This window comes from Trachemys scripta, chromosome 18 (assembly GCF_013100865.1).
Source record: "Trachemys scripta elegans isolate TJP31775 chromosome 18, CAS_Tse_1.0, whole genome shotgun sequence".
NCBI lineage: Eukaryota > Metazoa > Chordata > Testudines > Emydidae > Trachemys > Trachemys scripta.
In genome coordinates this window covers 5,381,799-5,408,721 of record NC_048315.1, presented here as the reverse complement: position 1 = coordinate 5,408,721, position 26,923 = coordinate 5,381,799, and the positions used below count along the sequence as shown (strand labels likewise).

At 38.6% G+C, this 26,923-nt stretch overlaps 1 protein-coding gene across 6 annotated transcripts in view; it reads right to left on the bottom strand.

Moving 5' to 3' along the window:
- The window catches only part of LOC117867399, an 80,467-nt gene that overhangs the window by 216 nt on the left and 53,328 nt on the right, over nt 1–26,923 (bottom strand). For 3 of the 6 annotated variants that reach the window (XR_004643393.1, XR_004643394.1, XR_004643392.1), the window contains 7 exons: nt 25,190–25,334; nt 21,346–21,550; nt 18,532–18,710; nt 17,589–17,754; nt 15,302–15,464; nt 14,134–14,297; nt 1,386–1,443 (listed from right to left, as the gene is read on the bottom strand). Coding sequence is in view for 2 of the 6 variants with exons in the window: in XM_034752391.1 (XP_034608282.1) it covers nt 15,304–15,464; nt 17,589–17,754; nt 18,532–18,710; nt 21,346–21,550; nt 25,190–25,334 (856 nt within the window). In the remaining 4 variants the exon portion in view is untranslated. Of the gene's footprint in view, nt 1–1,385; nt 1,444–9,283; nt 9,398–10,850; nt 11,285–14,133; nt 14,298–15,301; nt 15,465–17,588; nt 17,755–18,531; nt 18,711–21,345; nt 21,551–25,189; nt 25,335–26,923 lie in introns of those variants that run through there. The other 3 variants (XR_004643391.1, XM_034752391.1, XM_034752392.1) reach the window with 3 other exon arrangements.

The following is a 26,923-nucleotide window of genomic DNA, read 5'->3' as shown; positions in this document are numbered from 1 at the left end:
TCTATTTAGTAATCTCTTTGAATGGTTTTTGGACTATATATATTTGTTTACGCAACACCATAATACCCAGTACCTACCATATTTCTTAATTTTACAGTTTACAAGAAGGACCCTAAAGCCACAACAGTTTGGTGCTATTGCATATACAGGAACCTAAACTAACTTCTTCTACAATTCTGCAGGTATAGCGATTTACATGTTTGCATCAATAGCAGCAAGAAACAAAACACTGCCTCAAATTTTGAAATCAGCAGATTTTATTTAACACCACAGTTATAAATCCAGGGCAATAAAAAAAGTGTACTAGAGCAATATCTCATAAATATAATGATGCTTTGCAGATGTTTGCTATTTAATCCAATGGAATGAATGTATAGTTCCATGTGGCTAAATTATATCAGACCCCATCATACCAGAGGCAGTGAGAGAGGGTTCAATCTCAAAAGGCAAATTTCTTGATACTGGACTGATAAAATCTTTTGAAATTTTGAAGCTTAATTTATTTCATACAATAAAAACATGTTGTACCACAATTTATCTAACCTTTTTATAAACGTTTGAAACCCAGGCATGCAATATTTACTCTCAGAAATAATCTTTGCTCATGTGAATATATATACACAGATATACAGGCAGTTGCATAGCCACAATAATAGCCTGCAGCAGAGACACCCAAGAGCTCATATAAAAGACAAGAGAGCAAAGCATTCCGTTGACATTGGGCCCAGCAAATGCCAGCTGCCGGATTACATCATATGGAAGGGCAAAATAAAATCAATTCTGCCAGCTATGGCAGGACCCAGTGCCCACAGGGATCAAGTGCCTATGCAATCACTATACAGGGGTGTGTCACTTAGATGGATAAAGGCGGTGCCTAGAAAATAAACACACAGTATGTCCATTTACGTCTCAATTCTCCACTGCCTTGTACCTTGTGTATTTTGAATTTATTGCACATGCGAACTCTGTGAACTAATGAATTTCTGTAAATAAACTGGTACTTTTCTCTTTGGTAACTCCAGGAACCATAAGGGGAATGGATTAGGGAAACTTTGGTTAACTGAACCACCAGTATTTTCAGTTAGCTCAGATCATTGCCATTACATTGGGATCCTACTTTACATGAAAGGAAGTTTGAAGTTGTATAAGAGTAGCAAGAAGTTTAAAGAGAGCATCTAAACAATCCTTACTCTCGTATTTTTCTCAAAGTTAACTCATATGAGCTAGGCAAATTGTGTGAATAAAGGTTTACGTGAACAGTTCCACGTCCATCATTAGTATACCAGTCTTTCCCTTTCATAAGTATTAAAATTCACTACGTTCCCCCTCTCTTTCCAGTTTGTCAGAAGAAAAAAAAAAATCTCATCATCATCCAGAATACTTACTGCACTTGGAGAACCCTGAAACAACGGAGCACTGTGCACACCACTCCTCACATAGTCACTGCAAAGGAAGCAAGGACAAAAAATGGACAAAACAGGCCATATCTGTTTTTCCCTCACAATTTTACTATTAATAGAGTCCCTAGTACTACAAATGTAGAACTGAAGTGTAATTAGATGATAACTGAAGAGATTTTGTGTTTCGGAGATAATCTATTTATAATAAACTCGAAGGCAGAAGGCTGAAGTGTTTATTAATCTAGGATATTAAAGGTTATAAATTTAGCAGGATGTACCTTCAAGTTATTACTATTATGCTAAGAGGTCTATTGATTAAATATTTTTGAGACATATTGGTAAGAGTGGTTTCCCTTCTGTCAACTAGATGAAATAAGAAATCGAGGCACCCATGATTATTCCGATTGAGTGGTGAGATCAAAAATTAGTTTTCAAAGTTAGTGAGACGACCACACAGTTGGGAGTCAGAAACTGTACATTTCTCTGCTGTTGGCTGGGAGCATTCAATTTCAGATGATGTTATTAAGAAGTTTAAGCACTGGGATCAGTAAGTCTGGAGTTCTAATCCTGGCTCCAAGACTGCAACTGTCTCTGGCCTTGGGTAAGTTACCCCACATCTTTTTTTCTCATCTGTTAAACGGAGACAATATCTCACATGGGTGCTACGTGGACTAATTAGAAAAGTTCGTAAGGGCTTTGAACATGGACTGTGACATATAATATTAAGAAAATAAGTAATATTGTTATTCCATACAATTCTTGATTCTTGTCTTTGAACACAGCAATTAAAAGAGTCAGAAAGGATATGTTTTTGAGTAACAGTCAAAATTTCAAGTGGCTTCCATTCTGAGGATTATTCAGTTCTGGATTTTAGGGATTTCCCTCTAAAAGATTTTATAGAATTCTTGTATGCAACATATGACTCATCTGTGTTACTTAAAGGGTAACAAAATAAATAAAATAAGATGTGCTTGTAACTGGAGCTGAGCACAAAATAGATTTTTCAGTTTGGGGTAGAACTGAACAATCTCCCCTCCCTCCCAAAAATACTGTTTGATGCAAACTGAAACTAATTGTTTCAAAATGTTTTGTCAAATCAAAAAAATTTCATTTTTAACCAACTGAAACATTTCTGAAGTCTCAACCCTGAATGTTCAGTTCTCCCTCTATGTTCCCTGCTTCTGGACCCACCTGCAATACTAAATATCATTGTGATGAGCTAAAGAGCCAACTTCAATATATACCCAGTACATTTTTCTTTCCTTAACTACTCTAAAGACTTTTTGCCTAGTACAGCACATCAAGGATTTAGAATTCACCACTGTTAGGATTTATATACCAAACAGCTGTGCCAAGAATTCACAGGAATCAAACTGCAGTTTCGTGAGCAGCATAATCTGTTAACTTGTCCTCGGGTATTTACAATTACACAGCTTTACAAACTGCAATACAGACCACTCCATTTAAGCTGCATTTCTCTGTTATTTTAAAAGTATCACTTTCCCAGACATGTGAGAATGGGAAACAAATTCAGCTCTGGCGTAAGTGAGCACAACTGAAGCTAGTGACCAAGAGACCACTTATGTCAAGGCTAAATTTGGTCCTGAGAGATCTGCAAAGAAAGGGGGTGAGAGGGGAAAAAAGGAGGAGTACTTTGTATCAATCAACAGTATCCTCTCTAGGTAATTAAGGAGCAGTGATAGACTCCAAAATGGAATCCCATCCACTCTTCACCCAGAAAGATGATCGATGCTGTGACATTAACTAACAACAATGGGAGGATACACAGTGCTTCAAAAGATTTGTGGAAAACACACACAGGGAGGGGAAGTGTTACATGATAGATCTCTGGGAAAGATAAAGCTCTGCATCTCAACACCAGCCTGTGTTACAGTATGGCAGTAAAAGAAACAGTTAAGGTTTTATAAATTTGAAATATATAAAATATGATGTTTGTAAATTAATTTAGGTGATCCACTTATGGCTGTGGGTTTAGAGGGTTCCTAATCAGGCTCTGGAAGCTGAGAGCAAAGACCTTAGCACTTAGTCTTTGTAAAGGCTTTCTACATAATGAATAGAAGCAGTGGCGATGCTAATAGGAGGGCAGGGGGTGACTGGCCCCCTGGCCACCTTTAGGTGTACATATTGCACCTTTTCAAGCCAATAGGTATAATGGACCCGTCACCCCCTCCCAGCTCCATTCCTGCTCAAAACCTGGCTTTGCTACCGAATGGAAAACAATCATAGAATCATATAAATGTAGGAGTGTAAGGGACCTCAAGATTTCATCCAGTCCAATCCCCTGCACTGAGGCAGGACTAAGTGTTATCTAGACCAACCCCGACAGGTGTTTGTCCACAGGGCTGGCTCTAGGCACCAGCAAACCAAGCATGTGCTTGGGGCAGCAAATTTTCAGGGGCAGCATTCTGACTATCGGGTTTTTTTTTTGTTTTTTTTTTTTTTTTTTTCTTAGGGTGACAAAAGTCTAGAGCCAGCACTGCCAGCAGTAGCAGAGGGGGAGGAGCGCCCTGGGACCACTGCGGTTCGTGTCGGGGAGCAGCACCCGCACCTTGTGACTGGGTTGAGCGGGCTCCAAGCGTGGGACACTCGGGCTGGGGACCACCGCGCAGGGCACATGGAGCTGCCTGCAGGTGCCACAGGGCGGCCGCCCCCCAGCTCCGCAGCCGGGGCTGGGCGAAGTGGCCCGAGCCACCCAGGGACTGCGGCAGGGCGACCAGGAGCAGCAGCGGGGCCATAGTGGGGACTGGTGCCCGGGACGCTGCCATGCGCGGCGTGCATCCCACTCTCCAGGGCTCCGCTCCCTCTGGGGCTACCCTGCGCCAGCTCCTCAGTCCCCTGCTGGGGCAGTCCCCCAGCTCTGCCCTCCCGAGTCCTGGCCTGGAGGAGGGAGCCCTGGCTGGAGGGACCTGGGCTGAGGAACAGCCCGGCCCGGGACCCCTGCTGCTTACCCCAACCCTGCCAGCGCTGGACCGGCTGGAGGTGAGGGGGGAGCGGGCAGAGTCAGCACTGGTGTGGGGGGGAGCCCAGGGCTGGGGAGGCAGGGGTCTGTGTGGGGGAGCCCAAGGCTAGGGTGGGGGGCAGCCAAAATTTTTTTTGCTTGGGGCGGCAAAAAACCTAGATGCACAAGCTCAAACATTAGATACTTACCAAATTAATTTTTATTGTTGAGCACAAAACATCTGTGGCATATAGCTCTTAGCAGTCCCATAACCATACGTTTCCTTTCATCTAAGCGGGAAAAAACCTAGAGCCGGCCCTGTTTGTCCAATCTGTTCTTAAAAACCTCCAATGATGGGGATTCCGCAACCTCCTTTGGAAGCCCATTGCAAGGCTTAAGTACCCATATAGTAAGAAAGTTTTTCCTAATGTCTAACCTAAATCTCCCTTGCTGCAATTTAAGCCCATTGCTTCTTGTCCTGTCCTCACTGGCCAATGAGAACAATTTATTACCTTCCTCTTTATAACAACCTTTCACATACTTGAAGACTGTTATCATGTCACCCCTAAGACTTCTCTTCTCCAGAGTAAACAAACCCAATGTTTTCAATCTTTCCTCACAGTCATGTTTTCTAGACCTTTAATCATTTTTGTTGCTTTCTTCTTGACTTTCTCCAATTTGTCCACATCTTTCCCGAGACGTGGTACCGAGAACTGGACTCAACACTCCATTTGAGGCCTTATCAGTGTTATCATGTTTTACTTATAATACTCCTGCTAATACATCCCAGAATGATATCTGCTTTATCAATATTTCATTGACGACTCATATGTAGTTTGTGATCCACTCTAACCCTCAGATTCTTTTCTGCAGTATTCCTTCTTAGGCAGTCATTGCCAATTTTGTATTTGTGCTATTGATTATTCCTTCCTAAGGGTAGTACTTTGCATTTGCCCTTATTGAATTTCATCCTATTTATTTCAGATCATTTCTCCAGTTTGTCAAGGTAATTTTGAATTCTAATCCAGTCTTTGAAACTGCATGCAACCTCTCTGAGACTGGCATCATCTGCAAACTTTATAAGTGTACTCTCTATGCCATTATTCAAATAATTTATGAAGATATTGAATAGAACTGGACCCAGAACAGATCTCTGCAGGACTCCACTTGATATGCCCTTCCAGCTAGACTGTAAGCCATTGATGACCACTCTCTGGAGTATGGTTTTCCAACCAGTTATTAGGCCCTGACGACTTGAAGACATCTAACTTGTCTAAGTAATTCTTAATGTGTTCTTTCCCTATTTTAGCCTCAGATCCTACTCCATTTACACTGATGTTCACTACATTAGTTGTCCGATCATTGCTAACCTTTTTGGTGAAAACTGTAACAAAAGAGGCATTTAACACTTTGGCCATTGCTGAATGATAACAGCCATTTCCAAAGCGCCTGCTTTTTAATTCCCGGGGTTATATAGTCTCTCCAAATGAAACAAGCAACTGATTTAACTTTCTAATATTAAATCTCCAGATAGCATGCTATTCATACAGTTTATGCAGATGTCTTTACCCTCTGGAAAACCAAAGTTTAAGAAAAATTGCTTTTATCTTTATGGAACATTTTAAGTCTCAAGCTCACTACATTAAAAAATCTAACTCTATTACCTTGTATTTGACATTTTGTTACTAGATTGGTAATAGGAAATTACCAAATAAAATTGGTATTTTACTTGGTAATTTTCTTCTGTGGTTCTTGGCTAATATGAAAGACGGTGATCATCAAATTTATTCAAGTTTTCCTGTCAACAACATCATTAACCAAATCCCTCAATTTCAAAGTAAATAAAAGCATCTGGGTTTCTAGCACAGCAAGACTGACTTGCATATTTAAGCCTCATATATAGATGAATTTCCACTGGACCAGATTTGCATATTAATGAAGGACTAATTGCTCTTTGCAGTCAATTTTATGCAAATTAATTTACTACTCTTTGTACATGTTTCATAATGTTTGGAAAGATCCAAAAAAATCCAAAACTTAATGAAAAAGCACAAATATTTGACAACCAAAAGAAAGAAAGAAAATCACAATTACAACAGACAGCTTTATATTAAAGTTTTATATAATTAATCTTATATATTGTTGGTTTATTTTAACTTTATCCCACAAAGAAACACACAATTCATAGGATAACTTCAGCCTTCCTCCCTGCCTTTCTTTTCAGCCCCTCAAAATGTAACAGCTTGTGACTACCCATTACAACACCTTGCTTCCAGCTGGAAGGATGATGAACCAACTCTAATGCTGAGTTTAACACACACAAAAATTGGTTTGGAGGTGGTAGTGATTTTAACCTGCTAAACAGAAATGTCTTTCCTCTCTACCTGTTTCTTGCTACAGGCCCGTTACAATACAAGAATCCAATCTATGACCTTGAAGAATCCAACAGCATATTTTAGATGCAGATTCCTCTCCAAGAAAAATGAGAATAAATACTGAACAAACATAAAAGGAATAAATCTAGGTATTGAAGTATTATGCATTATCAAGATGAATACCTAGCTTCATATCCTCATTCAGTTTCTCAGTTTTCAAGATGAAATACAATATGTTGGGGGATGAAGGGAGCCACACAGGGAAAAAGAAAATAACTGTTGAGTAGGGAAAGCTAAAATAGTGAAAGAGATAGAGGAATAGTATGAGGCAAAGGCAAAGAAAATATATAAAGACTAGAGTAGAAGAGGAATGGAAATGGAGACTGAGTTTGAAGGATGGCAACATTCAGTGTGTGCATACAGAGATAGGTTGAAAGAGGAAAGTGAAGAGCTAGAAGCAGAGCTCAAGGTGAGAAAAAGAAATAAAAAGACAAAAAATACAGAAAGTCCCAAAAAACTAGAAGAACAAAACAAAGAAAGCAAGAAATAAAGTGGGAATAGGAAACAGGGTAGAAGACACTTTAAAAAGACAGCGATAAGACAAAGACTATACATGTCTTGTTTTTAATTCTGAAAATGGGGAGAGCAGTAGGAAGGGAATGGGGGGAGAAGAACATGTACTTGTATTCATACACATCCTGCCACCAGTGATGATGTCCCTATCTTAGTTGTAAAGACTAATCACCTTAACATTTGTACACATCATAAAATCGCCTAAAGTTTTTAGTTTTAATATGCAGAGGACTAGGATCAGAACTAAAACTTTGCTTGACTACAATCTTTCATTTGCACAAACACCACAATTCTCTCTCTCTCTCTCTCACACACACACACACACACACACACACACACACTTTGTTCAGGATGTACACAGAAGTAAATAATTTTATATGAAAAATGCAAAACCTTATGGCATCAGTTCAAGATAACAAACTTGAGCCATTTCAAGAAATGGGTAAGTATTCAAAAGGAGTAGTTTAGGGGATCCCATAACCTTGTTTGCCTCAGGCAAACACTACGGTTGCAATTGTGTTTTGTACTATACTCTCTCAAATTTTTCTGTTTCATCTGGGAAGTACCGTAATTCTTTCACCAGATGACCGTTAGGAATAGACATTGGATATAAAGAAGTGGCATTTTGAGCTCCAAACAGTAGCAGCCAGATCAATAAAGTACCTCTTCTGCTCTCTCAATAACTTGCTTATTGCTCAAAAGTGGATGTTTTGATCATCTGTACAGATACCCAGTAGTCTTCCTACCAAAAACAGAGTAGGGGTTCATGCTTTCCTGAAACCTATAAGCTGCTCTGCAACTTACTAAAGATATTTTCGCTTCTGTAACAAAGGTAGTCTGAATATACAGAATGGTTGGTTATGCATACCAAACACATAAAAAATTCAATTATGAGGAATTATTTTAAGAGAGCCTTCTACGAAGCTTTTGGGTCTATACAAATGTCATTCACTGCAAAGTTACAGAATACACATTCATACTTTAGAATCTCATTATTCAGCATTGGTTGAAGTGTTCCAAAGAGGATATGGACATGCTGTGCTCTACACAACTCTCACTCTGAAATACTATTCAAATGGATCTCAAGGTTAGGGTCTCCTGCAGTTAGCTCATATATTACCATCTTAATTTAGAAAGGGGCAGATTCACTAGACAATGTGACTTTGGAATTAATCAATGTAATCTCAGTTTTAAAATCTACATCTAGTTATTAATGTTTTCTTATCACAGAAGTCCAACATTCTGCAATTTTAATATTTTTAAAAATCCATTAATTTAGATATTTAGGATGTTTTCTGTCAGTGGATAGAAGTGCTAACAAACAATATAACCATCTCACTGAAAATCTGAAGAGTTTAAGTTGAAACGTAAGCTTCATGAGAGGCTAATGGAGAGCAGGAATTCTACAATGCCATTGCAGAAACAAAAAAGAACCAAATCAATGATTTCTCTGTGGGAACTTTAATTCCTTCAGAGGTTGTGAAATTTCTCCCTTCTTCAGCAACAACATAAATTAATAAAGTTAAGTGGGTTTGGGTTTACCAAGGTCAGTGCTGGAATGGCAACTCAGAACACCCAGTGAGATAATATTACTCTCATTTTGCAAATAGAGAACTCAGGCATAAAGAGTATATGACTTGCCCAAGGCCCCACAAGCAGACTGTGGCAGAGCTGGGCATTGAATCCATATCTCCAGAGTCCTATTCTAGTGCCTCAACCACAAGATCATCTTTCTTCCCTCACAAAACATTTGTGTGAAGTTCTCAAGCATGAAAAAACACCCTATCTGCAGTTCTTGTCACCATTAATTTCCGAAGATGTTTGCAGGTCCAACGAAAATATGTTAAACTTTAGACTATTGGCATATATTTCATAATGATAAATAGCAGTACATATTTTTCACTTTACCTGTCAAAGAGTGGAACAGCAGTCCAGCCTAACTGTGATTGTGTATTAAGCTCCAGGATCTGACCAGGGTGGGAGATTACTTTTCCTGGTCTCTGTCCACTTGGATCCGGAACATAAATAGCATTCAGGCCAAATATTTGAATTAAAAGCACACTATGATCATCAAGATAAGGGTGTAACACCTAGAACAAAATACAGAACTTTTAAGAGAGAGGCCTAATTTAACAAAAACAAAAAAAAATGAATCAAAGAAAACTAAAGGTAGAATAAAACAATATGAAAAGGAGAAATGTCTCAAGATGTTCCACCCAAAAAGATTACACTTCACTGAATTCTTCTTTAGAGGTCTGGGTGTCTGCTTCTAACCACTGAGTAAAGTTAACATGACCAGATTTAATTAGCTATTTGACAGTACAATTTAGGTGCATCCATTACCAGTGATGGATGTCACAGGAGGAAAACTGAATCCAAAAAGAAAAATATATTTTTGCCAACAAACACACAATTGGAAAAACCATGGGGAGCTGATAGCACATGAATATTCTTCTGTAAAGATGCATAAACATTGGTACAGAATGTATATGGGAAATGTTATCAAGTGTCTACTGAAAACTCTTTCTGCATTGTTAATAAAACAAATTTACTGAACAACAACAAAAAAAGCACCCTCCAAAACTTACATGCCACAAATGTGACTATTTCTCAACACTGTGCTTTGAATTAATGGATGAAATCATCCAGGTTGTCACTTTAAACTTGCAATTGGACAGTGAGAAATTACTAATTCTTGACAACCAAAACAGCTAAAAGATGCCTCCTCACCACTTCATGAAATCACCACGGCTTAGCTAACTCCTGTGAGGCAACTTATTGAGATTTTGCCCCTTAACTTGAAAGATAGTTCTCAGCAGTTAAGTGTACGTTAATAGGTATTTCTCTGCAGAACAGATGTTTTTAAGTTTCATGGGTATCATAAATATTAAGATCTGTGCAGTGTTTTTTAGAAAAGAGTTCTCAATTGTTAACACTCAATGTAACACTGAACTAGGGGAATTTGATCCTATAGGGAGGTTTAGAATATATAAAGAAGTTGGAGGGAGGTTTTTCATGTTTTGGTTTAGCTAACTGTTTGTAGTAAAACACAGTATTGTTCTAATTCTGAAATATGCTGCTAATCATGATGTGAAAGGTTATTACTATAGCCATAAAATCTATTCCTGAAGGCCAGTTTTATTTTTTCCCCCAGTAAAGTGAAAGTTCAAATGCCCTTTAAAATAAGCAATTCAGTACAAACCACTGCATCCACTATTGATTTATTTTATTCATAAAGTAATAATTTACTGGTAAAATTCAGGCAATTTAATTAGAAGTTTAATGAACTTAAATAAATCAAAAGGACAATGAAAGCAAATATAGCATGATTAAACCACAATAATTTGTGAGAAAAAGGCACACAACTTTCAATTCCATTTTACTCCAAACCATATATTGAACAAAAACAGGCTTTTGAATTGTTTAAAAGAAAGCTGTATCCATTTTGCTCTTTGCGATGTCTGGGAGTCCATAAGGGAAGGTGAATTATCATTTAACTAAACTGTATTTGAAAGTAAAGTTTTTGATTCATAGCTCCATTTTTGAGCCTTCTCCTGGCATTGCCAGCAGTCTCAGAATGCAATGCCAGAGACTGTAACTCAGTTTTATTGTTAAACTAATTTTAAAGAAAAACTCTGCTGTTTAATATTTAAAATGTATGATTATTCCTTTAACTCAATGCCCAGAGACAGTGAAAACAATGAGTTTCAGCTGTACTGGTTGGTCTAGATTGTAGAGAATCTGCACAGGAGCACATCACAACTGCTGTGTACTGTAGAAGCAATTTCCACTGCAAATCTCTAAAGGGAGGAAATGTACGTCTCTCCCACAAACCTGGGAGAGGCCAGTGGGTACATGCATATAGTGGATCCATGGAATTCAAATCCCAGTAAATGGTGGACAAACTATATCCATTACCCCTGTTCAGTACTTAACAGCAGTTGGCCTTGGTATGGGTATATGCTGGTGCCTTGGTCCTGAAACACAGACAAAAGGATTACTTTCCTCAGTCCTGTTGTGTTACAGTGCAGATTCAAGCAAAGAAAACCTTTCCAACCAGCCCTTTGCTCACTTGGCAACTAGACACTAGAGAGATGGGTGCACAATAACTGCTTTGACAGATTTCTGAGGATTAAGCCTGTAATTTTGAAACAAATATTCCATTTGTGAAAAATCAATATTTAGCTCCAGTTGGGGGGGAGAAGGGGGCAGATTCTATTAAAAACTGGATCTCGGGAATCTAACATAAATTGTAATTGCTACTGTTAATTTGTGCCAGTCATGTTAGGAGACTTTAGGAATATGAGGATATTTCCTTATTACTAGAGTAGATATACTAGACTGCTATATGTAAGAAGGAAGAATTCCGAACTGTAGCAGAGAAAATCCTCATACATTTGAGGAAAGGAGGAGCCAAATTAGGACATTTTTCTCCACTTAGAATGCAAACCTTTTGTTGTATTTACTCAAGGTGGATACAATGTCCACACATGCCGAAGTAAAGAGAATGTAAAATGGGCTAAATGATGTCTCTGAAATCCACTGGAGCATTGGAGTGGTGTGAACAGTGGCTGCGGAGAAAGGCATTATGCCTGTGTAAGCCATAATGCCTCCAGGCACAAAGGAGGAAACATATTTAGCCAGGGCCGGCTCCAGGCACCAGCTTAACAAGCAGGTGCTTGGGGCGGCCCAGGGAGAGGGGCGGCACCTGCGGCAATTCTAGGAGCGAAGGACCTGCCGCTGAACTGCCGCCGCCAATCGTGGCTTTTTTGGGGGAGGGGCAGAAATGCTGGAGCCGGCCGTGTATTTAGCAACAGCACTTGCTATATGCACTTCTTTAAAAGGTGCAGCATGTGGTGTCAATAGCACTAGTTGGACCACCAATTCTTTTGCTTATGCAGCACAAACAGCTGCATTATGGGTATGTAACATTTGGGTGCTCTTGGAAGGGAGAAAGGGTTTCTGTGCACATCCTCCTTCCCCCTACAAGTCAACCACACAGGAGCAGTAATAATTTCATTCTCTATTTTCTAATGGGTTAACTGTTGGGTTACAGAAATTAAATGACATCAATCATATTGATTTATTGCATTCAATTATTTTCTTATATTGTAAATATATATTACATACAAAAAACTACATGAAAAGAACATTAAGATTGCAAGCCAAGAACTCAAAAGTTAGGAACTGCCTGTACAAACTTAATTTCATCACCTTGTGCATATTAATTATGAGACAGCCTTTAATTACATGCTCACATACTATTTTTTCCCACAGAACCTCCTGACCATTTAGTGCACAGGATGTGCCTACTCTGACAAGGAATCAGGTTTGAGTAGTGAAGGAGACAGTTGGGTGTAGGACCCTTGTCTCATTTGTTGCAGAAGTTGGAAGGTGTGTAGAAAACGAGGCAGGGGATTACAGGAAGAGATACGATAGCCACATGGTTAACGCACTTGAGTGCTGTCCTGGATAAATGTATTCTATCCATTCCTCTGCCACAGAATTCCTATGTGATAGTAGGCAGGTCACTTAAACCAAACTTATCAACAATTGGTCACTAACTGTGTGTTCCTCATTTTCTGGGTGCCCAACTTGAGACTGGGGCTGGAATGAAGAGAAAGTCCCTCTTTGCCCCTGTAGGCCAGGGATGGCACATGCATAGTCCAGACATATGCACAATCTGGTCAGAAATAGGAGATATGAGGGGTGGAACATGCTCAATGAGGATGGAATCTTCTGAGATTTTAGCTGCTAAACTCTAAGTCTCTATTGAGCAGGTGCACACTGAGAAATCAGGGTCTTACAATGGGAAGTGTCTGGCAACCTTAACAATAGGCCATGCTAGCAGCCCCGTCTATAATGTTATTAAAAACTCCATAAAATGAACAGAAACATTAATAATTAGTGTGTTAACTGCTGAGCACAAATCGCACATTGATTTGTAGCTACAGAGTACTGGAAAGAGCACTCACTTTTAGAAACAAGGTCTTACTTAGAGTATAAAATTTATTTTGATAATAAAGAACATATATGTCCTAATGCAAATGGAGACAGATCTAATTAATCAAGCCCCTGGGGAACTGGTCACTAGGTGAAAATAAGACTGCTTTATCTTTCCCTGTACCATGGTGGCCACCACCCAAGCAACCACTCCTGGCCAGGGGTGCGTCTGCAGTGCCATGCTCTGTTTTCCCCTTCTTCAGGTCTCCTTAAACTCCACACAATCACTCTCATTCAAAGCACAACCCTGCCTGGGGTCAGGTTTCTTTATTTACAAAGTTCCAAGAAGAAATCTTCACAGAACAAATCTTCCACCCAGCTTTAAGCAGTGAACAGCCCCTCCTCGCTGAGGTGCTGTTTCACTTGGGTCTTCTCCTCCAGACCCAATACCCTTCTTCAGGGACCACTGCAGGAGACCTTCTCTCCCTGCAGCTTCTCTCCACAGTTCCTCTTCTAGCTTTTTCTTCACTGAGCGCCCTCTGATCCTTTAGAGTCCCCTTAATTGGTTTAACTGGGAGCACACCTGTTCTGGCACAGGGGAGCTGGACCTATTTTTAATCACAGATGCCAGTCATCGTGTGACATTCCTTATGAATATTATATACTAATTGCTCAATCAAATTTCAAGTGCCAGATAACAGCTGGCATAGAAGCTGAACCATACCTATAAAGTTTGGGTTTATCAGCTCAGCTATTACCCTTAGACCTCACAGAAGTTTGTTTTTTCATTATTTAAAAAAAGAAAAATATCTGTAAATATCCTTCTCTCTCCTGATATAGGCCATTCGTGGGGAGCAAATGCAAAGAGGCAGTTATTACATACCACAGATGGATCCGTCCACCGTGGTGAGCTCTGTAGACTTGTAAAGTCAAGTTGGCTTGTTAGAAATTTTTCTTCTCCTGCCCATTGTTGAGGTAACTCAGGCAAATGCATGCTTGTAGCTCCCTTAAGGACTCTGGCTAACACATTTACATAATATCCACCAGCTGCATAAAAAAATAGGCAGCACAGAAGATTAATTTGTACATATTTATGACTAGGCATCTAAAATACCAAGAAGTACAACTATATTGCTATTTATCACTTTTACATTAAGTCAGATAGATTGTCAATGAGACAACCTGGTCTTTTCGGGGCAAATCCTGTCCACTTAGCAAAGTCCAAATATTAAGGTGGGATGTTGAGGAATACAGTGGAGGTTGAGAGGAAGGACTGGTGCTTCCTCGGGCAGTTGGGAGAAATGGCCAATGGATCAATAAAACTGCAGATTCATTGGTCCCATCAAAAGAGAAAAACCCTGCCTGCTGGGAACCTGGCAGCCCCCGTGGAGCGCAACTCTGTCACATGCTGATGGGGCAGGTTCTCTGTGCTGGTTTCCAGAATCCACCCAATGGAGCAGAACCACCTGATTCCCTAGGGCTACTGAGGGCTGGTAGGATTTGTCCCTTAATGCTCAGGTGCATGGATTTTATGTTCCTCATCTGTGAAAATCATTGTTGATGGGAATAGGAACTCCCAAAATCATAACTACACCTCTACCTTGATAGAACGCTGTTTTCGGGAGCCAAAAACTCTTACCGTGTTATAGGTGAATTCGTATTCAGCCCCGCCCTCCCGGAGCACTGCTTTACCGCGTTATAGCCTAATTCGTATTATATCGGGTCACATTATATCGAGGTAGAGGTGTATTTTTAAAACACAAATGACATTTCTCTCTCTCTCCAATCATACTGTTAATTAGCCATACTATTTTATTTTACTTTAGTATTTACTTTATTTTATTACTATACATTGTTCAGAGGTACTTGCAATAAAGACATTTCACAAACTACCTGTGCAAACTTACAAAACTGCAAAAAAATCACAAGCACATTTACAATCATGGGGAATTTTGGTCATAGTGAAAAGTTTTGTTGTGTTTTGTTTTAAATAGTATTGCTTATTAAAATAAATAAAATACAAATAATAATCTCTGAGTATTTGTAATCACCTTTAAGTCCAAAGGCTTGTTTGACCTTTATCCGGATGCCTACTTCCTGCCGATAGCGAACTGCGTGATGTATATTGATATATTTTGGAAAGTGTTCTGGTCGTGAATGTCTTTTTTTCATCCAACCTTTCCACATACCAGGCTTCCAAATGATCAAGTGTAACTGCAGAAACAAACACTGACATCTTATATATAATTTGGCAATTGATGAAATGCCTTTTTTGATAATATCTTTTGAACAAAAAATTGCCCAATTCTGCATTTTGATGCTTAAATCAGCACTTACACATCCAAAATAACAATTTTAAACATTTAAGTTCCACACAATGTATCCAAATATAAAGCAAAAGGTATGTCTAGACTGTAGGCTTCACATGTGTCAACTGATGCATTTTTGCCCATACCTCCCTATTATCCACACTCCAATCATCTAATTCAGTGATACTCATACTGAGGTTCGGGAGCTGCAAGTGGCTCTTTAATTTGTCTCCTGCAACTCTCTGCAGCACATGATATTAAAACACTGTGTGATTTAATTATTAATCAGTCTAAGTTATCAACCAATCAGGATGGTTCTACTATTTTATTAACCAATTATAGAATACTAGGTCAGTCATTTTGCTGTGAGACTAATAGAAGAATAAGACATTAGGTGCATCAGTGATGATGGGGCACTTTCTTGTGTCTGTACCAAACCTGTAAGCCAGAGTATCTTGAGACCACTCCATGCCTTTTAGCCTCACAGATGTTGCACGGGGCATAGCAGGCCACAATCATACAGATGGCATTGGCCACAATGGCATCCACATGGTTTTGTAGGCACCACCACCTTGCCTTCAGGCTGCCAAATGCACACTCCATCACCATCCTGCAATTGCTAAAAGTGTGACAAACTTCTTTGCCAGGCCCTCTGAGGTCAGAATATGGCTTCATGAACCATAGCAGGAGTGGACAGATCTCTCAAAATAAGAGTGAGCATCAACACCCAACTGATGATAATGTTATGAGGAGGAAATAAGGTCACTTCTTCTCTAAGCAGGTAAACGCCAGATGATCTCAGCAATCTGGCACCATGCACCTTGACATACTTCCTTCGCTGGTATTTCTGAATCTGCCTCTGGTTGATCAAGGCCTGTGGAAACTGGGAGTAGTACCTTTTCGGCTGACATACTCATTGGCTCCTGCTGGTAGGCAAAGGGGTTTGGGGACCCTACTCTCTGCAAGAGAGCTATTATTTCAGGCACATTTCTTATGTCTGTCACCTGTGGGTAAACCACAGTGTTAAGGGCCTCACAAACCTCCACTGCCACTGTTGGTCATCTCAGGTCTGCATGACATGGTGGTCCCACCATGCTGTGCTAGCTGTCCTGTACCAGTCTATACATGAAAAATATGCAACAACTGCAGAATTCAACAGTCCGTCGAGTCTGCCATGAATGAACCCCGCACTGAGTCCTGCCACCTTTTGCATCTCAGACAGTGCTCCTGAAATGCCATCCAGTGTCTCAACACTGGGTCTGGAGCATGTCTCTGCAGACTGGACTCTCGGGGAGGTGCTTGTGCTTGGCCAAGCTCACATGCATTCAAACTAGGACACAGGTACATGCTGAAGTGTATACATAGCCCGAGAGACTTAAATTAGGAACTCTTAGGCTATGTCTAAACTATGGATCTTACAGTGGCACAGCTCATGAACGGTGGTAGCTATGTTGGCGGGAGAGCGTCTTCCGCTGACATAGCGCTGTCCACACTAGCACTTTTGTCGGAGAAACTTGTCGGTCAGGGGAGTGTTTTTTTCACACCCATGACTGACAAAAATTTTGCCAACAAAAGTGCTAGTGTAGACAAAGCCTTACTGTTTTAATGGATAGATGTTAAATTAAGATTAAATGTAAGTGTCACATTAATCAAAGTAGGATTATTTTAAATTCTACCTTGCCCATGCATCCCTTAGGTAGTGCCCATGAATAATAATACTTCCACATGAAACTACTATTGTTGAGTGCTTCCTAAGCAATTAGGAACAATAAATTGATTAGCTACAAATACACATATTACTCAGTAAAAACAGCATGCCAATTCTGCTCTCAGATACCCATGTGCATCTCCCTTTAGGATTGGATTCATAGGAGATGCATGTGAGGGTCTGAGGACAGATTTGGCTCAGTGTTAATAAATGATAAAGAGAGGTTAGCTATATAAGTAATCATATTGTATTATGGTTTGTAAAACAAATAATAGCAGGAAGAGCATTTGTGAATTAGGTAGCAATAATTTGTTTTCGTACCTTTGCTTTGTTCTTTGTTAATTAAATGTATTGCCATGTCTTGTACAAGTTTTGGGAAGCTGTTGTCCTTTTGAAAGCTGGATATAACCTCTAGCTCTGAATTATTGGGCTTAGCATCATTTGAGAAGTAATATCCCATCAAGTAGCTTGGTGCAGGCACTGAAAACTGTAAAAACACTGTCAAACTACAGGGTTCTGGTGTAAGCTATTGGGATGACTCAGGAGAAATTAAACAGCTGCAATCAGCAATGATATCTCAACAGTAGCAAATCTTTGTCCGCGTAAATAAAAATAAATTTACTATAAGCAAAACCATACACAGCAAAGATTCTCGATTTTGGAATTCACCCAGCTCTCAGCACTTGGATGTAGACCCCTGCCTTCCCAGAATCTCCTTTTTCCATCTCTCACAAACCCCTCTAACAGCCCCTCCCCTGAGCATCTATGAAAATTGAGGGGAAGGGGAAGATGGAGTTAGTCCCTTGTGTATTTGGTACTTGTTAGTGAACTTACACTCTGTCACATCTAGGTACAGTACACTTCAGTCCCAAAGACTGTGATTTCAAGCAGTTATGCAACTCCTTTGCCTACACTAGGATGTAAAGGCACGATTTTAGCATGTGGTAATAAAAATATTTTAAAAGTCTATTGTAGACAAGGCCCAGTGCTTCTGACACATGCTTCTCTGGTCAAGTTAAAGACTAGGGCATCTCTAAGGCTCCTCCTTCGGATTTAACTCAACTAATTTAGCAAATGTTAAAAAGGCTGTGCCTGGTCTACATTGGACTTTTAAAATGTATTCATTAGTGCACATTAGCCAACAGGAGTTAAATCACACCTTTACATTCTGATCTATATAAAGCATATAGGACTGACTTCCACAGTGCAGCATGCATTTCAAGCAGATAGAGTAACTATTATGGCTGAAACTCTATATACTTGCCTGAGTGTGTGGTAACAATCGAAGTAGTATAGTGCAGCAGGGAATGGCTGGATACGGATTTAATGCAGATGGTGTAAAAGCTGCTGGTTCCTTCGTTGGCATCCCTCCTCTCAGTCTTAATTGAAATCCTCCTACGTTTAGCTTCCCATCATCATTAAACACACGTATCACAGAGTTTCCTATAAACATAAAGCAAAGGAAAAACTACAGAGAACTAGGGATCACTAAAGATTTTACAGTGCATTTGTTTGTTTTGAGTGTGTGATTTTCTCTTAAACGTTTCCAATATTTTCCTTAACAACTGAATGGATGAAGACTAGGTTCATGGAGAAACTACACAAGTGCCGCATTTAGAAATACCCTGATTATCCAAAAGCGGGGGTGACTTTTCATAGGATGTTGTAAAAGATGGCTCCGACAAGGCCAGGTCTCAGGATCTCTATCACTTCTTTTATGTATAAAAGCTTCTGTGACTCCTTTACCCCCTACTTATCTCCTATGCCTCCATGTCATATGCTATCTTCCCCTACTTACAGAGGCAGTAACTGCAGGAACTCTCCTGCATTTTTAATATTATAAATGTTTAGAAAATACCTAGATTTGTTTTGTTGTTATTTGTGTTCCTTTAATTGTTAGGTCTGAATACATTTTCTTCTTCTTTCACTAAAATATGTAAATAAATAGGGCAAAAACAATGAACGTAGTTTATGCATTGTAATGCACAAATTCTGTAGACAGGATTTTATATGGCCAGATGCTGCTGCCCTGACTCATTGTGAGTAGTATTATATTCAAGAAGATCCTTATCAAATTGCTGTTTAATTTAAAACAAAAAAAAGATCTGTCTTCCCCGCCCCCAAAGTGATCTACAAAATATATATTGTTTTATGTCATCTTTTGGCCAATGCGGTAGAGAAAATAAAAAATATGTCACTATCTTCTCAGATAGTCTCTGTTTCATTTTTCATAGTTATGGCATTCAGATGGAGGATCCTGTCTATATGTACAAGTGGAGAATGTAAGAATATAATTTCTAAAGCACAAATGTAATTAAAAGAGAGTTAAGGCAGAAAGGGTGTTTTGATAGGGTCTAACATGCAAAACCAATGGTAGACTTTCTTTACAAAACTTCCATATATTTAAATTAAAAAGTTAGAATGCCTGGGAGTGAAAAGTTAATGTTGATGTTCAGACATATTCTTCCAAATTAACAGTAATTGAAAGGTTATATTATAGTTGGGAACTAACTGTATCCACATGAATCTATTCTATTCTATCAGGCTTGCAATGTGAAACTAACTTCAATCTTATGCAACTATTACTTCTCCAAAATGAATGTTAGGAATAAGAAAAAGCCTAACTAACCAAACTTGCCTGATCATTTTTGGTTATTACTCCTTTTCCTCCATTTTCAGCATATCCCTCAATTCTCTCTCTTTTCAGAAGCAAATCTAGATGTCCCTAACTAATATTTTTTATCACGGTTGCCATCTCTTTCCTGATAAGTTACTTTGTATATAATTTACTTCTTGTGAGGAACAGTTCTGCCTGACTTCTCAGTTTAGAACAGAACAAACTCTGATTTTCTGAAACACTTTTCATATCCAAGTTATCCCACAATGCTCTGCAGAATAATGAGTTAGATCATGGCAATATAAGGAGTGTGTAAAGCCAACCTGGCAGCCATTATGTGTTCCGAATAACTGACATACTGTCATGAACATTAGAAACAGCTTTAATGAGAGATATAATTGTTGATCAAGATACCAGGGTTATTTCCTATGCTTGAAAATTAAAAATTCATGAGATCTTTAACTTCCATCTGAACAGCCACCATAAACAGGCACGAAGAATCTTAGTTTAATATCCAGTTAAACTTCTACTTTCAACATCTTTAGATTGCTACTTAGCTTTTAAAAGTCTCAAAATGTCCATCAGCTCTGGTGATCCCTATCCTAACTTTCCATATTTCTAACAAGTCACTTCAATGACTCCTTTTTTTATTGATTAAAATGAGCCCAACTCCCTTTACCTTTCCACCTAATTGCAAGACTTGGTATCATATTTCTTACCCTTTGCCGCATCCTTTCCAAATGAACAACACTGGTTCTGTGCCTCGTCTTACACAGGTTTTCCAGATGGAAATATAAGAAGTGCCTAAAGCAGCAGCAGTAGTGTCTTTTGTTTTGTATTTTGTCCATCTGCTAATACAGAGCCAGATACTGATATCTCTTTCCTAAGTCCCCTCAAGTCAATGGAACTACTTGTGTGATTAAGGTGAGCTGGATTTATCCAATAACCTAGCATCTTTTTTCCCTTTTTATACTGCTGTTGTACACTGCTCTGATAGTTTTGATTATTTTTCTCACAACACATTCCAAATCCTTCTCCTGATCAGTAAACTGGAAGGCTATTCCCCTGAACATAATTCCCTGGTCTAGTTCCTTGTTTATTTGTCTAAATTAAACTATAGTTGCCATATGCTGGCCCAATCGCATAAATGATCCATTCTTTTGAATCTAGTTGCAAAGTATAGACTAGAAGTATTTCTATAAACAGTGGTTTAATTGAATTTCAGTATAAAATATTTGTCTGTACTAATTTTCTATGCTTTATAAAAAGTTTGTGTTACTTTATTCTCAGCTTCTGCAAGACAGTCCCTAGGAGGTGCATTTCAACAGTTTGCATGTGCTATAAAATAAAGTTCTGTGCTCTATCTTTGAGAAAACACAAACATTAGAAGGTATGGTGAGGAGCAAAGAGAAATGACAGAGGAAAGAAAGAGGGCTAGGTAATACTACTTGCTTAATATACCTATTATAACAAGGTCTCCAGAATCTACATCCACTGTATAAACTTGAAGAAGAACACATGTCTTGATATCCATTACTTTTGGATCATCTCCATTTAAGACCATTCGGTACTGGAATTCTGGATTTCGAGATGAACTATTAGGAAGTGGAAATGCCATAATATCAGGCAAGCTATTCAGCCCTGAATTCTTGATTTGCCCTGTTACCTAGGAGGAAAAAGTTAATTTTCAATGTGCTTTATTAATTATTATTACTTAATTTTGTTGTATGTACTTTTGGACATAGACAATTAATTTGGAAATATTGTAGCATACTAAAATAATACCCAAAGAAACTTCTAAAACAACCTTTCTGGAAACCTACATTGTAGGTCTTTGGCCCTAATTTTTAAATCACAAAGCCAAATTCTTCCTTATTAGGGCTGTCAAGCGATTAAAAAAATTAATTGCATTGCTAAACAATAATAGAATACCATTTATTTAAATATTTGTGGATGTTTTCTACATTTTCAAATATATTGACTTCAATTACAACACAGAATACAAAGTGTACAGTGCTCAGTTTATATTTATTTTTTATTACAAATATTTGCACTGTAAAAAACAAAAGAAATACTATTTTTCAATTTCCTTATTGTAAGTAGTGCAAACTGTAGTGCAATCTCTTTATCATGAAAGTTGAATTTACAAATGTAGAATTATGTAAAAAAAAAAACCTACATTCAAAAATAAAACAATGTAAAACTTTGGAGCCTATAAGTTCACTCACTCCTACTTCAGACAATTCGTCAGGCAAATTTGGTTACAATTTGCAGGAGATAATGCTGCCTGCTTCTTGTTTGCAATATCACCTGAAAGTGAGACTAGAGGTTCACATGGCATTGTTATAGCCAACATCACACGATATTTACGTGCCAAATGCCCTAAAGATTCATATATCCCTTCATACTTCAACCACCATTCCAGAGGACATGCATCCATGCTGATGACGGGTTCTGATCGATAATGATCCAAAGCAGTGCAGACTGACGCATGTTCATTTTCATCAACTGAGTCAGATGCCACCAGCAGAAGGTTGATTTTCTTTTTTGGTGGTTTGGGTTCTGCAGTTTCCGCCTAAGAGTGTTGCTCTTCTAAGACTTCTGAAAGCATGCTCCACACCTCGTCCCTCTCAGATTTTGGAAGGCACTTCAGATTCTTAAACTTAGGGTCGAGTGCAGTAGCTATCTTTAGAAATCTCACATTGGTACCTTCTTTGCATTTTGTCAAATCTGCAGTGAAAGTGTTCTTAAAATGAACATGTGCTGGATCATCATCTGAGAGACTGCTATAACATGAAATATAAGGCAGAATGCTGGTAAAAACAGCAAGAAACATGCAATTCTCCCCCAAAGAGTTCAGCCACAAATTTAATTAACGCATTATTTTTTAACGAGCATCATCAGCATGGAAGCATGTCCTCTGGAATGGTAGCTGAAGCATGAAGAAGCACATGAATCTTTAGCGCATCTGGCACGTAAATATCTTGCAATACCATCTAAAACAGTGCCATGCAAACACCTGTTCTCACTTTAAGGCAACACTGAAATTAAGAAGAGGGTAGCATTATGTCCCGTAAATGTAAACAAACTTGTTTCTCTTAGCAATTGCCTGAAGAAGAAGTAGGACTGAGTGGACTTGTAGGCTCTAAAGTTTTAATTGTTTTGTTTTTGAATGCAGTTATGTAACAACAACAAAATCTACATTTGTAAGTTGCACTTTCATGATAAAGAGATCACACTACAGTACTTGTATGAGGTGAACTGAAAAATACAATTTCTTTTATTTATCACGTTTATAGTGCAAATATTTTTGATAAAAATAATATAAAGTGAGCCGTGTACACTTTGTATTTTGCGTTGTAATTGAAAGCGATATATTTGAAAATGTAGAAAAACATCAAAAAATATTTAATCAATTTCAATTGGTTTTCTATTGTTTAACAGTGCGATTAAAACTATGATTAATCAAGATTAATTTTTTTTAGTTAATCACGAGTTAACTGTAATTAATCAACAGCCCTATTCCTTATATAAGTTTGCAACTTCCATTTACTTGAACAGGCATTTTGCATGCAAATCTGAGGGCATATTTTGACTTTGAAACCTTTATTTCAGAAAAATCCTATTCACTGCAATTCTCCAGAGTAATTAACATAATACTGTACAATACATGAGCCCTAGGAGTGTGACATGTTGAAGGTATGCTCAAGACCTAAAAAGGGCAGAGAATAAAGTAAAAGGGACTGATCTGATGTAAGTCACATCATTTCAAGAGTCCAGAACTTAATAAAGTTTAAAACAAGAGAAGTTCAAGGATTATGCAAGCATTACTACAAAACAGACAATCCAACCTCTCTCTGGCCTTAGCATTTTTCTCTAGGATATGTCCTTGAAAGATTTCTTCACTGTATTATGCACAAAGTCTTTCCATCAACCTCAGCCATGTGTTTCTTTGTGTTTTACTTACTTTTTAAAATAGCTCAGACATATTTATTAAGGCTATGCTTTCGTATTTGTGTCAGAACACAAATAGGGCTGAATGGGGTCAATTTTTATTAGTCCTGAAAATGACTTTGATCCAAACAGAATACTTTCTGCCTGGGGGAAAACTATGTGATGACTGATTTGGCAGCCCTAATAAGCCTGGTACAGTAAGTCCTTGAGATCTGGAATCAAATTCTTTTTAACCTCACCAGTAATAACAAAAATAAATTTTAGAGGACTTATTAATCACCTCTGCCTAGATTTCCTAGTTAGATCCCATCAGATCCCAGAGTGTCCATCTAACTAGTCTGGTGACTGCTTGAAGGGAGTTTAAAACAACTCAGACAAGGCATTAACTGAAACCTAATCCAAACACTTGTTGTATAACTAAAAGATAATGAATAGAGATAATTTACTGAGCCAAGATCTTATTGAAGTTTTTAACTAATTAACATAACTACCTCAACTGTAAGGCAAGATATTGTTCTTTCTGGGGACAGTATGTACTACACAGATTATCGGATTTTTCACCAATTTTATTACAGATTTCCAAATTTGGGGCCCAATCCTGTGAAACTGTTCTCACATGCGTCTGACGAAGTGGGTATTCACCCATGAAAGCTTATGTGGTCCAATACATCTGTTAGTCTTAAAGGTGCCACAGGACTCTCTATTGCTTTTTACAGATCCAGACTAACACGGCTACCCCTCTGATACTTGTACTCACATGAACAGTCCTTACTTCAGAAGTGCTGCTAGTGAAGTCAATGTAACAAAGCATGAGTAACAACAACCAGTAGCAGCAGCAATGGGACAAGGAGAGGCCCAGACATGGTCCTTTGACTCCATTGTGCAGAGGCCCTATGTTCTATGTAATCCAATTTAAGAAAAATTAGACTCACCCCATTATATAAATTGTTTATAAAAATAAGGAAAGTTGGAGACAGAAATATTGGTACCAACTGGATTGTTTAAGTTACAAGTACTATGAAAAGACGTCTTTAAGACTCCTGGTAAAGTCAGTGGTTCACATAAAAAGCTGAAAGATTCTAGGGAATGGTAGGAAATGTTTATAGTGTAAATCACCAAAATGTGTTTCCATTGGTCAATTGTAATGGGATGAGGTTGACATCTCTTGTTGTATATTGTTTATTCAGGGGTCACTGGAAGAGACAGTGGGAAAGCCAAAAAGGTGGACTGGAAGAAACAAACGTCATCATCATAGCTGCCGCTGCCCCTATTGTCTCCCGGGGCCTTATTAAATATCATGAATATCTATACATCAATTAAAACGTGAAACCACAGTAGTACCAAAGCTTACCTTTGTTATTGTTGCATTATCAGGGATATAATGGAGTGCATCTATATATAGATCCAATGGACAGTTTAATGATGTAGGACTTGGTAATATGGTAGAGGAATTATATGGAATCCAAGGTACATAGAGAAAGTCAGATTCTTGAAGCCTGACAAATATGAACAAACAGAGGACTTTATACTAGACCATTATTAACAATAAAATGTTATATTTTCTTAAGGTAAATTATCAATTAAAAGGTATTATATTTCTATTACTTTTTTGTTAGGTAGTTACAAACATCTGTACAATCAAGAATTTAAAGAATACCTAAAATATTATTAGTAAACAATTTATGATATCAGCTTCAAAGACTGTCAACAACTGTAAATTAAAGACATATGGGGATATTTTCAAAAGTTTCCCAGGTACTTAGGAGCACAATTCCCATTGACTTCCACTTTTGAAAATTTTCCCCATTAGAGAAGAGCATTTCCAAGTCTGTAAAATGCACATTTGTGGATGAACAACTTTTCCCACACATTACACTGTAATGTTCTTCACCAACTTATAAGAACATTTGGATTTTTTTTTAAATGTACGTTTATCAGAAATAGGTTCTAGTTGGCTGAGTATAGGGTTAGAAGTCAAATGGAATCTAGCATATCTTTAAAGTTAAATGTGTGCTTAAATTCTATGCTGAATTGGGGACTGATTAACTTTACATTTTCTTAAATGTAAATGGGACTTGAAGGTGTTCAACACCTTGCAGGATCAAGCTCTTCAGGGGTTGATTTCACATCATAAGTGATAAACGCACGCAGTTTAATCAAGTAATGAGCATTAGGAAAGCTCCAAAGTGATTTCTGTCATGATCCATTTTGGTCCTGATGTAAAGCTCACAGAATTCAGTGATAGTCTTTCCATTAATGTCAATAGGATTTATATCAACAGTCCTGGGTCTCACTTCTGGTTTATGTCTTATGCTCCTAAAAGCCTATGATTCAGGGTTTCAGCTGGCCACAGGGGCCAGGAAGGGATTCCCCCCAAATGTATTCTGCGTTGTTTTTTCCTGTCTTCTTCCTCTGAAGCATCAGAGGTGGCCATGGCTGGAGATGGGACTTTAGACTGAGAGGGCCAGGGCTCTGAGGTGGTACTAAGCATTCTCTCGCTCAGGTGCTTGGCTGACTGGTTGTTGCTCACATGCTCAGGGTCTAACTGACTGCCATATGTCGGGTCAGAAAGGAATTTTCCCCCAGCTCAGATTGGCATAGACTAAGGGCTTTTCCCCCCCTGCAGTGTGCGGGGTGTGGGTCACTTGCTAGCATTATCTGAGTATATCTCAATCAATCATTTCCCTGCCCTTGCAAGGGCCCAAGCATTGGTCTTCTCACTCCCTCCACTCTTTGAACTGTGGCACATAATAGTTTATTCTGCTGTGGGCTCTAATACTTTGGTTTAATTTCGGTTGTTGATTTAACATGTGGTGTTGTTGTCCTGTGGTATACAGACTAGATGACAGTTAGTTTCTTCTGGCCTTAAACTCTATGGCCTTGTCTACACTACGAGAGTAGTTCGATTTTACTTAAATCGAATATTTGGAATCGATATTGCAAAGTCGAACGTGTGTGTCCACACTAAGGACAGTAATTCGACTTTGTGAGTCCACACTAACGGGGAAAGCGTCGACATTGGAAGCGGTGCACTGTGGGTAGCTATCCCATAGTTCCCGGAGTCCCCGCCGCCCATTGGAATTCT